The sequence below is a fragment of the Acanthisitta chloris genome, unplaced genomic scaffold (assembly GCF_000695815.1).
Source record: "Acanthisitta chloris isolate BGI_N310 unplaced genomic scaffold, ASM69581v1 scaffold18984, whole genome shotgun sequence".
NCBI classification, from domain to species: Eukaryota; Metazoa; Chordata; class Aves; order Passeriformes; family Acanthisittidae; genus Acanthisitta; species Acanthisitta chloris.
In genome coordinates, this window is record NW_008671214.1 from 1 (window position 1) to 15,512 (window position 15,512).

The 15,512-nt window shown below is 50.3% G+C and overlaps 1 protein-coding gene across 1 annotated transcript in view; it reads left to right on the forward strand.

Annotated features, from left to right (window-relative positions):
• Nucleotides 1–7,967: 7,967 nt before the first annotated feature.
• GPR156 (G protein-coupled receptor 156) overlaps nt 7,968–15,512 on the forward strand; it is a gene marked incomplete at its 3' end in the record, with an annotated part of 14,399 nt that continues 6,854 nt past the window's right edge. The window contains exons 1-6 of the mRNA XM_009074019.1: nt 7,968–8,069; nt 10,726–10,862; nt 13,048–13,183; nt 14,065–14,175; nt 14,507–14,632; nt 15,082–15,177. Coding sequence (XP_009072267.1) covers nt 7,968–8,069; nt 10,726–10,862; nt 13,048–13,183; nt 14,065–14,175; nt 14,507–14,632; nt 15,082–15,177 — 708 coding nt within the window. The remainder of the gene's footprint in view (nt 8,070–10,725; nt 10,863–13,047; nt 13,184–14,064; nt 14,176–14,506; nt 14,633–15,081; nt 15,178–15,512) is intronic.

The following is a 15,512-nucleotide window of genomic DNA, read 5'->3' on the forward strand; positions in this document are numbered from 1 at the left end:
GGCGAGCCGCACGGAGTTCAAACTGGGGAGAAGAAAGGTTTCAGCCAACTCCACAGTGCAACAGCCTGCTGGGTGGAGAGAGACCCCTGTGCCCCTTCTGGACTGGGTTCATGGTTGTTTGCTGGGGGTGAGAGACCCTCGGGAAACACTCCAAGACTCAGTGCATTTGCTTCTCCTTGGCGGTCAGAGTTGAGCATCACACAGCTCCCAGGGAGGGCAGGGCAGCTCACGGAGCCCTCACCCAGACCTGGATTTTCCGCTGCTCCACAGGAGCTGTGCAGCCTGCAAAGGGCAGGGAGGAGGCCGAGGGAACCGGATCCCTAGTAACCGGGATCTGCCAGGGTTGAGTTGCAGCTGGCATTTCTAATGCATCCTTGATGTAGCTGCCACATTGCCTCACCTGCCTCGTGCCAGGGCATTGCAGATGTCTCTCTTATTGGAGATCCCTGTGCTTGCACAGTTTACACGTAGCACTTTCCATACAGATTTGGTTCTGCTTCCAGTTCTGGAGCTGCACCTCTCTGCCCCTGAGCAAGCCTCGCTGCCGTCTGCAGGAGACGGTATTTTCTGGCAGACCTCGTGGAAACCTTGATGTGACCCTGCCCCTTGATGGGGTGCTTGTTTTGCCCAGCAAGGAGATGAGAAGCCTGAGCAGGGGACCACTGGGTGCAGTTTGGCAGCCTTCAGTACCCGGGAGGTGAGCCAGATGAGCCGTGGACATCTCTGACTTTCAGAGCCTTAAGTCAAATCCGTCTCCTAGGGGAAAATATTCCCTGCTGCTTGGTCAGCAGGGGTAAGGCGAAAGAGCTACAGTGCTCTATTTTTCTGCCTCTTTAGGGACTAAATATGTCATTTGATTTCCAAAATCCTGCCAAATTTAAAAGAAAAAAATAAATAAGCAAAAACATGTTGACCTTGTTAGGGCTAGCAGCTGTCCCCATGCTTGGGGCTGTCTGGCCTTGCAACTTGGTCATCTTAGCCCTGTTTGTGAAAACACAGGTGTGCTAGTGCTGCTAAGGCTGTGTGGGGATGGTGTCTGATTGCACAAACGAGCAGCTGTAGCTTTCTGCCAGCTTTGGAAAGGGAGAGCTCTTGAAGGCATAGGCTTAATCTGAAACATAACTTTATGAAAATATTCCCTCTGAGGCCTCTTCCTCCTCTGCATTTGATAGCTCCACAGCAAACAGCTTCAGTGGGGGTGAGCCTCTGCTTTTTAATTAAGTCATCATACACACCTCAACCACAAGGTACATCTCTCTTGTAAATCAAAATACTAAATCATCAGGCTTTTTTACTTCTTATTCATGGCATCTCTCTACAGATGGTACAGTTAAGAGGGAAAAACTTTGCAGGCTACACCTTCCCGTAAAGCTGTTTAGCGTGTTGCCGTTTGTCAGGCTGGTGTAAACACCCCAGAGGCAGAGGGAGCTGGTGGGAGCAAGGGATGTTGGAACCACCAGCAGCAGTTCTCAGGGCTTAGCCATGCCTTAGAGCAGTGTATTGGGGCACAGGCACCAAACAGAAAGTAGCAGCATTTGATGGGAAAGGCCTAGGAAAAGGCAGTCGTACTAAAGTGGTCATGTGGTGGACAGATGGAAGCAGGAGAGGACCATAAAGGCAACAGGGATGGGCAGGGACCCCAGGCTTTGGGAGCTGTCAGTGCTGCACCAGGGCAGTCATAGTGCCTTGAATCAGCATCCTGATGGGCAAGTGCAAGTGTCACACAGCCATGACAGGGAATTCCGCAGGATCCTTGTCCTGTGACAAGGTTCCAGCCTCCTTGGGACAGGGATGTGGATGTGATCCCTGGCAGGGATTCAGGATTGACCAGGCCTGCAGAAGGGGGCTCACTGCATGCCTTGCAGCTACTACCAGGGCTGCAGGGACAGTAAACTGTGAAGCAGATGCTTGAAGATTTTTGCACTTCTCCAACATTTTTTCTCCTTGTGTGTGCCTGGCAGTGTGGCAGGCAGGAGCCGTGTTTCTGTGGGCATGGGGCATGGTGGCCACACAGTTTGGCCCTGCAGCCAGCCCTGGTCATTTCTGCCTCTTCAAGATGGAGCATGAAAATGGCTGTGCTTCTGGAGGGGCAGCCCCTGCCACCTCACTTTCAGGTCATCTACCACATGCCCAGTGCTTGGGTCAGGGACCTTCCTGGCCCAGGGCTTGGGGACAAACACAGAGGTTGTACCATGGAGACAGAACAGCATCTACAGGTGTGGTCTCCCACTAATAAATTAAATGATTGATGAAGTTGTTATGGAGTAATGAAGACCCAAGATTTTGCTCAAAGTGGTGACAAACCTCTGCTTGCCCTCATTGTTCATGCAGCACAGCTGCTGGGGCATTATGCACCCCAACCTCCAGCCATGGGGCAGAGGCTTGGGCAGGGCATGGGAGCAGCATTGCATCTTCTCAGAGCAGTGCTTGGGGCATGTACCCTGCCCTGTTTCTGGGAGAGGTAGCTGCACCTCCTTAGCCCCAAGTGGTGAGTCTGCTGTCTTGCAGAAGAGATGTATCTCCTCTCACTGACTACAGAAAGGTGGGCCTCCATCTGGAGGTACCAATGGTGTCACTTAAATTTGGCTGGAAGGAGCTTCTGGCTGTTTCCCACTGTGGCTGAGCTCTGTGAGGAGAGCCCTGCCAGGCCACCTGTCCCAAAATGATGGGCAGTGGGGTCCCAACCCCTGGGCTCCCAGCCACTCTGGGGAGGCAGAAGCCTGGAGGTTTGTGTTCATTCCATCTGTGTGCTCCTTGGCAGCTGCTGCAGCTGGACACAAGGGAGGGCTTGGCTCTTTGGGTAGCATAAAGCTGCTCATCAACAGCTCCAGGGACTTGGCTTACCTCCCCATCAGCTCTGGTCATGTTGGTCTCATTTGTGGCATGTTCCCCATGCCTCTTGGTATTCCCTCCCAGTTTTCCTTCCTTTGAGCATCTCCAATCTACTCTGTCTCTGTTTCTCACATGCCTATCATTGTATAGCAATTATGGTTAGAGAGTTAAAAGCCTTATCAGCTCCTTAGTGGGAGATGTGTGAGTCAGCTCCTTGCAGGACTAAGAGGTGGTTCAATGAAGTCATGACTTCTTTTTTTTTTTTTTGCATGGAGGTTTCTTTAAATTCAAAACATAGGCCACAGAACTGGAAAGAGCCATGTAGGCATTCAATCTGCATTTAAAAATTTAAAAAGAATAGAGGCAGAGCTAGATGTGCCAGCCTCATGCCATCCTCCCAAGCTGAGGGACCTACAGCAGACAGACATGCAGCTCTGGCGTGATGGGTATGATTGGCATTCAGAAATTATCCCCTTTGTGACCCTGGGACATGCTATCAAAAATGGGTGGGAGGCTTCAAAACTGCAGCTGGCTTCAGTCAGCACAAAACTTTGGGTTTCAGCATCACACAGTATATTGGAAGACCTTGTCCTGCCTCTCCCTCCTTTGCATGCAGCAGGTCCTGCAGCTCCTGGTTGTTACCACCCATACCCTGGGTGTGGGTCACAGAGTGGGAGCATAGGCAGGGGCACTGCCTAGGTGGGAAGATGACCCCATTTGGGCCCTGTGATGTGCCCCATCGTGTGGCTGTGCACTGAGCTAGCTGTCCGTTTGCCGGGTATGAAGATATCTGAGAGGCCTGGAGGTGGCTCCGGAAATCACAGGGACAAGAGCAGGGTGGAGCAGGAGCACAGGATGGTCCCTGAGAAAAAGTGTGACAACTTTGCAGCTTTCCAGTGTTCCTGGAGATTGAGGCTTTGTAACCCAGGTATCAGGATGACGTGATTAGCAGGATTTCTTGATTTTCTTTCTTCTTCCTTTTGTGTATGCAGGGGCAAAGTGTGAAAATGTAAATGCTGAAATTTTAAATATAAATTAAAAATAAGCTTCAGATATGCTGTGCATTTTAACTCAAGCTTTTTAACTAGCTTCATTGCAGGGGATGTTGCAGTAAGCCTAGCTTGTGACTTTTTTGGTCGCCTTGGGGTTGGCAATATTGCAGGTTTCTCAGGTCAAACAAGAAGAGATCTTGTTGGACAAGAAGAGCACAAGGGAAAAGCAAGACATCCTCTTGGAAGTGCCAGTGTTTTCTGAATTGCAAAACCTCATCCTGTGGTGTTCATCTCGCCGGAACAGTTATCCAGATAACTTGCTGTTTTAAGTGCGTGGCCCAGCATCCTGTCTAGCTGGGGCTGTACTGATCTCCCAACAGTAGCAGCAGTAGTAGCACAGACCTGCCATGGGTAAGCCAAGGTCTCCTGCTTCCCTCCCGAAGTGGCAGGAATGGCTCTGCCCTCTGTATATCATTCCTTCCCCCTGGTGTTCTTCTCTGCCTTTGATGTGCAGCAAAGCAGTGGGTCACCGCTGGCCACACAGCCACCTTCCATTCTTCTCAACAGATGTGCTTCTCCAGACGTGCTCTGCTCTTCCCTTACAGAGGTGTACATGTATCATTTCTCTGTGGGGGCTGACATGGCTGGACAGGATTGCAGAGCTCATGAAAACTGGCACATTTCTGAATGCAATTGTTCTATTGTCTGCCATTTGATGTCTTCAGTTTTTCACCTTTTGATTCACCAAGCTGTGATGTCGCCTTGTTCTTTGGGAAGAAGTCTCTCTATCAACACTAGATCAAAAGGAACCAGTTAGGGTGAAAAGTTCATTCTGCCTGCTCTGAGCCTATACATGTGTGAGAGACAACATGCTGCACCAATTTTTCATCTTCTTTAAGGTCTTTTTCTCTCTGTTTTTCAAAAGAAAGGTTTAGAAGTGAAGAAGAAATTTTGAGAGCGTCAAGATGTGCATTTGGATGACATCAGCTGCGTCTTCTTTGAGAGCTATTTATGCATTAGTCTACAGTTGCTCAGCATTGGTAGTTACTGGACTAATTGATCTTGGAGGTCTTTTCTAACCTTAATGATTCTATAATAAGTAATCCTGGGTCTGGATGGATCTAAAGAAACAGGTTCTCCAGCCCTGAAGGTCAACCATTGAGACGACCATAAGTTGCTTTTATCCAATTACTGGTTTTAACAGTCAGTGCTTCCTTTTTATGTTATAAGATGATGGTGCTAAGATTTTTCATGTGGTCCAGACACTTGTTTCCTATCAACTTCAGACTTGCTGGATCATGCCCATGTGCATGCTGATGCTCAGCTGTGGCCAAATGCTAGCCACTATGACCCAGACAGCTGGCAGGTATAATACCACAGAGACTGAGATCAGCAAGGGGAAACAAAGCAAGCAGGGCTGTCAGATCCCTTCCAATCCAAACCATTCTGTGATTCTGATCTGGAAGTGATCCATCAGAATTGGTTGACATTTTGGTCTAAAAAATACCCCAAACTCCACAATTCTGCCCTCAAGAGACCCTCACATTTTAAGGATGTGGGTTTTAACCAGTGTTGTTGTCTGTCGCTACAACCATTGCCCAACCTCACCCTGAATCATAGAATCATAGAATCAACCGGGTTGGAAAAGACCTCAAAGATCATCGAGTCCAACCCTACAATCGTTATTAGACCATGGCACTAAGTGGCACAACGATCAATGACACACCCCCTGTCCCCTGCAGCACCAGTCTCCCTTGGATGCTCTCCAGGCCGTGGAATAGCATTCCATCAAGGCCGTGGAATAGCATGCCTGCCAGCTCTCACGAGAGGCAGGAGCCGGGCTGGAAATGCCTGTTGCCTTTCAGTGACAACCACACTAGTGCTTGCTTTGTTGCATACTGATGAATGCTAATTGGCCTCAGCTTGTTATCAACATTGTGTGGGAGTTGTTTGCAGAATGGTGGGGTGAGGGTTGAGGGGGAACCCCAAGGGGCCTCCTGAGTGGATTAGGGCCGAACTGATGCTCATTGTGGAAACATCTCCATTTGTGAGCCACAGGAGGGCTGTGCCTGCTGGCCTCATGCCAGTCTTGGTAGTGGTCCACCTGCCAGGTGGATTCCCTCTCTGCCATGGCAGAATGTTACGAGGAATTACAAGGGTTGTAGGGAGACCCCCTGTCTTTCTTTAAACCCACCTGGGGGCATGGGGAGGAGTCGAGCCCTTTAGAGGCTGAGCACTGCTCACTGCTCACTTCTTGGCATCAAAGGTTCAGTGCCCCTCTCCTACCCCCATGCCCAGACATGGCACACAGCCCCTCCACACTATCCATTGTTTGCTTTGAACTGTTCAGCTGTAGCCTGTGTCCTCCTCTCCACTGTCCTTCTCCAGCTGCAATCCTGGCATTCACTGCAGCAGCTAGATATCTCCTGCAGCCATAACTCTTGTCAAGTCACTCAGCCTGAGCTATGGAGGGCATGAAAACCCCCAGAGGGTGATCCTGCTGTAGGTGAAACTCCACTACAGTTTGCTACAAGCTACAGAGAGGGAGGTTTGATGGAGCTGACTGGCATCAGTCCTCTTGAAAAACACCTCTACTGTGAGTGTAAAATTGTAACTCTGGCTAGTGTGTGATACTGTTTATAGGATGCAGTGAGCTGATCTCATGCTGGGGGCAGTTCTGGCACAGGCAGGATACTGACTGGACCCTCGGTACACTGGGGCTTCTGCCAGTGGGAGAGGTGGGGTTGTTGCTTCAGAGGTGGCTCTGCTAATTTTGGACAAGTAGCCTGCTCATAAGCAACTTCTCTAAAGCTGAAAAATCAGTTCAACCTGAGAGCAACACCTGTAGCTTTTCTGGCATTTGAATCCTGATTATGCCTCATGACAAACATCAAGTTTCAGACCAGGTTCTGGCAACCATGCTTCTTTTTAATGTATTCTTTCTTTGCTCACATAACGTCAGGAGTTTTTCAAAAAAAGGGACTTGTTAGGAGAGGGGATCAAAGTGTTGGGAGTAGTGACAGGGAAAGATGGAGCACTAGCCAGGCACAGTGGACGCTCGGCCAGGGAGCAGCCCTAAGGAGCATGCTAAGGATAATTTTTTTTCCTCCCACCTGTTGTTAGGAGCAAATCAGGAGAAAGCTATTGCTCTGCCTCTCCAGCTGCTAACTACGGGAGACTTGCTTATGGTCATGCGCTGGAAGCTAATTAAAACCAGTGACAATGGTAATTGAGTAAGGATGCTTGAGGATAAGTATGACCTCATGTCTAAAATGGTAATGAGGCCTATTAAAATCTACACCAAAAAGAGAAATGAAAGGGGGAACAGAGGCAAAGGTGGTGCAAAGGGAGCAGGAGCAGGCGAGGACAATACCTGGCAGCCAGAGCCAGAGCACTGGGAGGGATGGGGAGCACAGAGGTGTCAAGCTTCTAAATCTCCTTAATAAACATCCAGCTCTTAGCTAGCCAGGCTGCTTGGGCAGAGTCAGCCAAAACACTTCAGTTCAAGTGCCGTCCCCCACTGCTCTCCCAGGCCTGGGCATAGGTTCCATTAAGCAACGGCAGCACTTGTTGCTGTTTTGTTGTTGTCTCTACTCCCTAGTTCTTTGCTGGAAGAAGGGGACACACCAGGGAACTGGCAGTGGCTGCTGGCATGAGTAGGGTACCTGCAAAGATGTACTGTAAAATTGCACTGGTGCAGGAAAATGCTTTGGCAGAAGAAAGCTGTGGCGAGTTTGGGGTGCCACGCTCCAGGTCCAATCAGCACAGCACCTGGTTTTGGCTCCACAGCTGGGCTATAGGGGCTGGGACCCCCCGTGACCTCAACATGTGTTGGGTTTGCAGGGTGGCATAGCAGTGCTCGGGATGCCACTGTGCTCCGTGGGAACCCAGGTTCTGTGCTGACTCACCTGGCGGCAGAGGACACCCCAAGCAGCACTGGGAGGTGGGCGCTCCCTGTCCTGGCTCTGGATGTGCACTGCATCAGTTTGGGTAAGCTCAGCCCTGGTGTGCTGTACCCCTCCACTACACCCTACTGATGGGGAGATATGGTGTATGCCAAAGGTTTCTTCTCACTGGAGAAAACCAACGCTTGTCCTTCCAGTAGGGGTGAAGGTACGGCTGGATGACGGCTGAGGATGTGCTATGGAGCCGGGATTCAACTGCTCTGAGCTCTGCGATGGCAGGTCCAGTGTTGGCAGCCAGGAGCAGCAGCGCACACTGCAGGAGCTCTGCACTGTAACAGTGGTATGTACGGAGGCAGGGGAGCACTCTGGGACATGAGGTTTGCCCTGCAGAGGTGGATTTGGGTGGGGGGATGGAGAGGGGGACGCAGCTGCCAAGCAATCCCAGTCCAACTGAAGGCAGCCAGCTGTCACCTCCTGGTTGGCCTCCAAGATAAGCCCAGTCTACGTGACACCCAGCAGTTACCCAGAAGGTGGGGAAGCATCCACAACAGCCAAGTCATGTCAAGCAGCTCTTCCATGTGTTGGCCAGTGTGACAAGTACTTAGGATTGGCCTGAGATGGCTTCATCTGCCCTTGACCATTCCTGTCCCCTGGAACTTCAAAGTGCTTTTCAAATATGAATAGAGCAGGATTTAATTAAAAATTATCATCTATAATAAATGGTACCTCCCTCCCACACCAGGAAGCTAGTAGAAATGACACTGGGATGCACTCAGTTGCAGTTGGCACCACATGAGGCTGCTGGATAGGCTGGCAAGGCTTGGCCTGCTCAGCTCTCCATCACGTCCTGCATGACCATGGGCCTTTAATTAGAAGACTGTAAGCTGCTTGGCTCCTCTGGCTCTGGCAGCTACCTTACAATTAATATTCCCCCTGCTAGGACCAGGATTTACTCTGCTCAGCAGCAAACAAAGCGCTCCATCAACTTCAAGTAGCATCAACATCCAGAGAAACACTGGTTGGGCGGGAGGGCATCTGTTCCAAAAGGAAAGGTGGAGACCACAGGGGTGTTTCTGATCCCTGCGTGGTTGCTGGGAAGACGGTGCAGCCAGAGGTGAAAAGATTTTGCTGGTGGGTGCGTCTGGGAGTGAAGGGTGGACACCCCAGAATGCTGAATCCACCTTGCTCACCCTTCTGGCAAAAGCCAGGTGTTATCCTTGAGCTCAGCCAGGCAGGACACAGAAAATGATGGCATTATGGCCTTGTACCAGCCCCATCAGCTCCAGTCAGGTGGGAAGATGGACCTGATTAGTGCTGAATGATGGGGTGTTTGCACAGCAAGTCCTGGTATAAGGGGAGGGGGGCTGACCATCTCCAATATCTAGTGCAGTCTTCATTTCCCAGAGAGCTGAAAGACTCCCCAGGGCATAGAGAGAGGGAAGAGAAGGTGGGAGGCAGTTTGCAGGAAGGATATGAGTATTCCCCCAGGGATGCCTCCACTCTGCTGCAAAGTGAGGCTGAGATGGGCATGCAGCTGTACCCCAGCATACTGCTGCAGCAGCTCTTGACTGGATGTCTCTCCCAGCCAGGGGTTTGCCTTACCCAGTCACCCTGTGACCAGCACCAGTACATGAGCTGCCAGGAGCCCACGGATCAGCCGTGCTTGTGTGGCAGTGACGTGGTTTTGTTTTAAGAATTATGTGTTGGCTTTAATTCCCCAAGCGGTGCCTTGTTATTGCTCACCCACAGGAGATGAAGCCTGACTGGGAAAGAGGGAGATGAGGCATTGGCTTCAGACAACTGCCTTACTTCTCCCTGAAGATTTATTTCTAGCAAGGCTGGAAGCAGAAACAGCTCAGACCTTGTTGGGAAAATTGGGAGTTTAGGGCTGTGGCAACTGTCAGGAAAAGTCTTCTGCCATAGAAATTGCATGCAGACTAACTGGAATACCTGAGAAAGGATGTAACACCAGAAGAGATAGTGAGGAGGTGTGTGATCCAAGTTCAAATCCCATTCTCCTCACCTCCTTCAAGGGGATGTGCCAGCACTTAAGTAAAAGTGATGCTTTTTTTTTACAGAACACAGAAAATGTCAGTAACATGCACGCATAGTAAGTGTGAATGAATCCACACATGCACACCCTGTTAAAAATGCTGGAGTATTTTAGATCCGCAGCGGAAACAGGTTTCTTGTTTCATGTAGGATCATTTTATCTATCTTATGTTAGTAAGGAGATAGCATATTTTTAATTGGAGATTTAAACCCATAAAGTCAATTGTGTGCAAGGAGAGAGGTGTCTCCCTCATACCCACTTTGGGAGTGTCCCTCAAAAGCCAGTCCTCAGCTGATGTCTACCTGGGACCAGGTTAGTTTCCAGCCAGCTAGGAGACGGGTGGAGCCCAGCTTGGTGTGTCACTGTGTAATGCCTCTGAAAAACGCTGTCACACTCCTTTTTCTGTGTTTTCTGCATGGACTGGCAGCTCTGCTGCTGGCTCCCAGTCACAGCAGCTGACTGGCCAGTTATCTGCTGCATAGAGGGGTAAGGGTGGGAGTCCAGGATGCCCTACCTAAATTCCCAAAGAAGCATGCTATGAACTAGGGTACCATGAGGCCTTTCTCCTGTGGTTTCTTTCAGAGAAGGACACTGGGGACCTATTGCCCATGTTCTCCTCTCCCACAGCCAGGGCTGCCTGAGGTTTATGAGTCACTTGTACAGCTTCATTGCATGTTTGACTAGTTGGCCATAAGAAGAGGGCTCCTGGACTGCCCTCTCCTCCTCTGCACTCAGCAAGTGGCAGAGTACGTGTCCTGTCTACACACATCTCCCAAGCCCTGCCTGTGGGTCTTGGTCTCATGCCAGGGTGGCTGCTTATGAGGAGATGTGGTTTCTGGCTGAGCAGGAGCACCTGTGGGAGTGATCATGCTAAAACAGGGACCTTCTTCACTGGGAGCTCCAGCAACATCCTCTTCTTTCTCATCCCTTTTGCCTCCCACAGACCTCTTTTGACCACAGTGGGAAGAGCTCCCCATCCTTCTCTGTTGGTCTCCTGGGAGTTGTGTGGACATTCCTGACTGGAGGAGTCCTGCTAGCACTCTTCTTTCTCATCTTCACAATTCGCTTCAGGAAAAACAGGTAAGAGCTTCCTTCTTCTTCTGTGAGAGCTCCTCTGAGCTGGAGCAGTGGAGTCAGGCTCCTTCAGGACTAGGCTCTCACCTAAGGTTCAGGAGGGTACAAACCTGAAGAAACAGCACAGGACAAGCAAGGATGTTGCATGACAAGCAAGTGTTGATGACTGGTGGAGACAGTTCTGTTTGGACTGCTCCCTTCCTCCCAAAGGCTGTGAACAGGACAAGAGGAAATGGCCTCAAGCTGCATCAGGAGAGGTTCAGGTTGGACATCAGAAAGAATTTTTTCACTGAAAGGGTTGTCAAGCATTGGAATGTGTTGCTCAGGGAAGCGGTGGGGTAACCATCCCTGGAAGTGTTCAAGAAACACCTAGACATGGCATTTAGTGCCATGGTTTAGTTTACATGGTGGTGTTTGATCAAATGTTGAACTCCATGATCTTGGAGGTGTTTTCCAACCTTAATAATTCTGTGATTATATGGATGCCCTCCAGAATGGCACAAACAATAGTGCATGGTCTCAACCTGAAGATGCTAGTCAATAAAACCATCAACAGGAGTGAAGCAGAAAGAGAGCTGGTTTCCTTTCCTGCTCCACAGTCTTGAGAGTATCACTCTGAGCAGAATAGCTCCTCATGCTCCCCACAGTGTGCCCATATCCTTCCTGCTGTTGGGCCACTCATAGTTTGAAGACATGGCTAACCTTTTTTGGTCTTGATGGCTGCCATATTGGTGGGGAATATGATCTTCATTGATTTGAGAAGCTGGTGGTGAAGTGTGGCTTTCCTTGATGGTGTTCAGTCTGCAGAGAGGATGTAAAATTTCTCACTCCCCTGAAGGCAGTATAAGTCCAAGTATAAGGCACAGCAATTCCTCATAGCTCAGTGTGTCTCAGCCAACACTGAGCCTTCCGCAGCAATTCTGGATGTCTCACCTACCTCCTTGCTACCTTCTCCTCAGTTTCATCCGTCCCTTGGTCTTTCAACTGCTTCCTCCCCCAGAGATACCTCCCTCTCCCAGGCTTCACCTGGCAAGGCCTTTGCTCTCAATTTGCCATTGTTTTGTACAGACATGTGCATCTATGTGCAGTCTGGACTGCTGCTATTTCAGTTCTTGGATTGCATTAAGGAACTTAATGCTTCTAGCAACCACTGTGCAGTCAGGAGGGTCCTGCCCATAAGGGTTTGTGTTGTGAGCCCCATGCCTGCTGCAGTGCAGCAGCTGCATGACCTGCATCCCAATCCGAAGCACTGGCTTTACTGAGTGGTGTTGAGGTTGGTGGCCACCTTAATTGATTACCAAATTGTTTAGGCCCCTGAAGATATTCATGCTGTAGTGAATGTGTGTTATTTATTTGCTCTGCAGTAAATAAATACTAGTCTGCCTATTGAACCTGGGAGGGCAAAGGAGATATTTTTCAGCCTGCAGCTGAGAGGGTGAGCTGGTGAATATCCTTCCCCAGAGGCTGAGGCAGGGAGGCAGAGAGCCAGGTTGAATCCCAGGCTCTGCGTCTGCAAAGCAGCAAGCCAGGAGGGAGCTCAAGGGTAGAGAAATGCAATGACTTGACAGCAGATTGAAGGGACAGAGCTATGCCCGAGGATGGCAGGAGCTACAGCTTTTGCTCAATGGGCGTGCTGGGTAAGGGTGACAGGTCATGAGAGATTGGTGGGTTGATTCTCCCCTTCCTGAATACAGTTACAGGATTATGAGTAATGGAGTGAAATTACAGAGGAGAGTCTGTAACTTGAACGTTGCTGGCGGCTTCCTGAAGTTGAGACTGTGCTGAGTGTGGAGGTATCTCCTCAGAGGAAGGAGCAGTGGGAAGAGCCTGTTCCTGGAGGCGTTTGTAGCTGTCACACCCAAAGCTTACTGCCAGGGACAGTCACCCTGGGCTACATTGGTGTGGTTTTCCACTTCTGCCCCTCTACAGCAGAAATGTTGGGGTAGGGCAAAACAAATATTTTAAGGATAGTGAAGCACTCCAGCAGGACAGGGGAGAGGATGGGGCATGCACCATGAAGCAATGGCTGAGCCTTTGCAGCAGCTGTGAACAGCAGAGGCTGGGGGGTGCACAGTGTGTCAGCATCCCTTGTGGCTATCATCATCCCTGCAAGGGCACCTTGCCCCTCTCCTGCCAGGTCAGTATTACATTCAATAACTGTCAACCACCTTCCCTGCTTTGTTTCCTGGAGGATCGTGAAGATGTCTAGCCCTAATCTCAACATTGTGACCCTGCTGGGCAGTGGCTTGACTTACACAAGTGCTTACCTCTTTGGGATTCAGGAGCAGAGCCTGCCATCTGGAGACTCGGTGGAAAAGCTTATTCAGGTGAGCGGGGGATTTGCTGGGATGGGTATCTTCATGCATGCAGGCACACACCTGTTCATACCTGCTCTGTCTTAGCCACAGCCTGTCACCACCTCACTACTGGCTACACTTGGCCAGGCTGTGGTTTTCACATATGCAAAACACAACCAGATGGTTTCTGTCTAAACAGCCTTCACTGTTTGTGCAAACCACATCCGCATGAGGAAGAGACTCTAGGCAGGTCCCTAGGGGAGAGGTCCCACAGGCAGGCAGGCTGCTGGGTTTGTACAAGTGCAGAAGGGAGAGAGGAGCCCAAATGCAGATGGGGATCCTCCATACAGCTGCCACTGCCTGATGTAGCACAGGTGCAGGAAGGTTGCAGGTGAGTTTTTTGGCTGCAGAACAGATCTTCATCACAACACTCACCTGTGTGATGAGCCCTCATGTCCTGACCTGACGCAGCCACCCTACCATACCAAAGACTAGGAATGCATCTCTGTGGGAGAGAGGGATGTGGGAGAGCACACACCCTGCATCCTGCTCAGCTTCTGTGCTCAGGGTAATTAATGGAGGTGCCAGCAAATGATTTATTGGTGCTGGGACCTATCATGCCCCAGCTGCTCACAAGCTGCCTGGCTCTTCCTGACGGCTCCTCTGATAGGAATCTCTAGGGATGGGGAGGAAAAGGCAGGCAGCAGGCATGCCTGCAGAGGAATACATGATTTTTCATTTATTTCACCCCGTGGTCAACTTTCTAGTGTCTGATACAAACCTCTAGAAGCCAGAAGACCACAGACATGTCCCTACCCATCTTTGTTGCATCCCTGGGTGGGAAGGTGTGGGGTGTACCTGCAAACTCCACAGGTTACACTTTCAGCTCTCTCACTCTGACCCCCTGGCAGATGCGGCTCTGTCTGCTGTGTGTGGGGACCTCCCTGGTGTTTGGCCCTGTCCTGGGGAAAAGCTGGCGGCTCTACAAGGTGTTCACCCAGAGGGTGCCAGACAAGCGAGTGGTGAGTACACAGCACCCAAGGTGGGAAGGGAGGGAGGAAAACTTCCCAAGGAGGGCAAACACCAGCAAGTCCCAAACCAGTGTGGGATAGCAGATAAAACTGGCACATGACAGGGATAGATGCCACACCAACAGGTCTAGCCTCACACCTAGTTGGGCATGGGCCCCTCATTTATTCCTGTGCAATGAGGCAGGAGTTTTTCCACTCTACAGGCAAGCATGTGTGCTGTCAGGCTGACTGTTCCTTGGTGGAGTCCTAGCCTCATCATCGAGCAAGGTCATTGGTGTCCATTTGCTCCCCATAGTAACATTTCTTTCTTGTGTGTTTGCAGATCATTAAAGACCTCCAGTTGCTGGCGATGGTGGCAGCGCTGGTGCTGGCAGATGCTGTGTTGCTCCTGACGTGGGTGTTCTCTGATCCAGTCCAGTGCTTCCGAAGCCTCAGCGTCTCCCTGCGGGTAAAGGGATGAGGAGGGGCAGTGGAGGGTTTTGCCGTGTCCTGTTTGAACTCTGTGGACATAGTTAGTGGATGGCCAGGCATTTGGAGGTGCTGTCTAAAAAAAGAGGTAGAAAGAAAAACAAGTCAGAAAAGCTTCTGGGCACTCTGGATTGGGTTTTTTTCTGGCCTATTACAGAGTTGATAGCCCATTTCAGAATTTCCAGGTCTGTGCAGGTCGCCTGGGTGACACAGGAGAGGTCCATGACATCTGCAGATGCTTTAGAGAAATGTTTAACCAGCCCTTTTGGCAGCAGAATGCCAAAATCTTCCTCACTTTAACCCTCTGCCCCTGCACCAGCTTTGACCTCTCCTTTTAGACATGTACAAAGGAGAGCAGCTCAGATGTGTCTTCCCATCGGTCCGTGCCAGGGCTGCAGCCTTCACTTTTGCCTTCCCCTTGCCTTCTAGGCGACAGAGAAAGGCATGACCTGCTCAGTGAGCCGGGTGCAGTCCTGTGCATCACTCTATTCCGATCTTTGGCTCATTCTCATTTTAGGCTTTAAGGTATGTAACTTCTTGATTGATTCTTGCATTGTATCTTGCCTCCTCCCCGTTTTACAGCCTAAACTGTTTAGCAGCATCCATAGTTTTGATGCCCTCCCAAGCTCTACCTGCCTATTGCTGATTTCAGCTACTCCTGTTCACCTCGAGAGCCCTCCTACTTCCAGCCCTTCCCATCCTGGGAAGGGTAAAAGCCCTGTTAGCCACTTTTCCCCATCTCCTTTATGTACACTGTGTACATACAGTCTTTCTAGTCCTCTCCCTGCAACCCCCTGTGCTTCATCTATCTCACTTCTTAAAACTCTTAAAACTCTTGTCTTGCTGTTCTCTGAAGCACA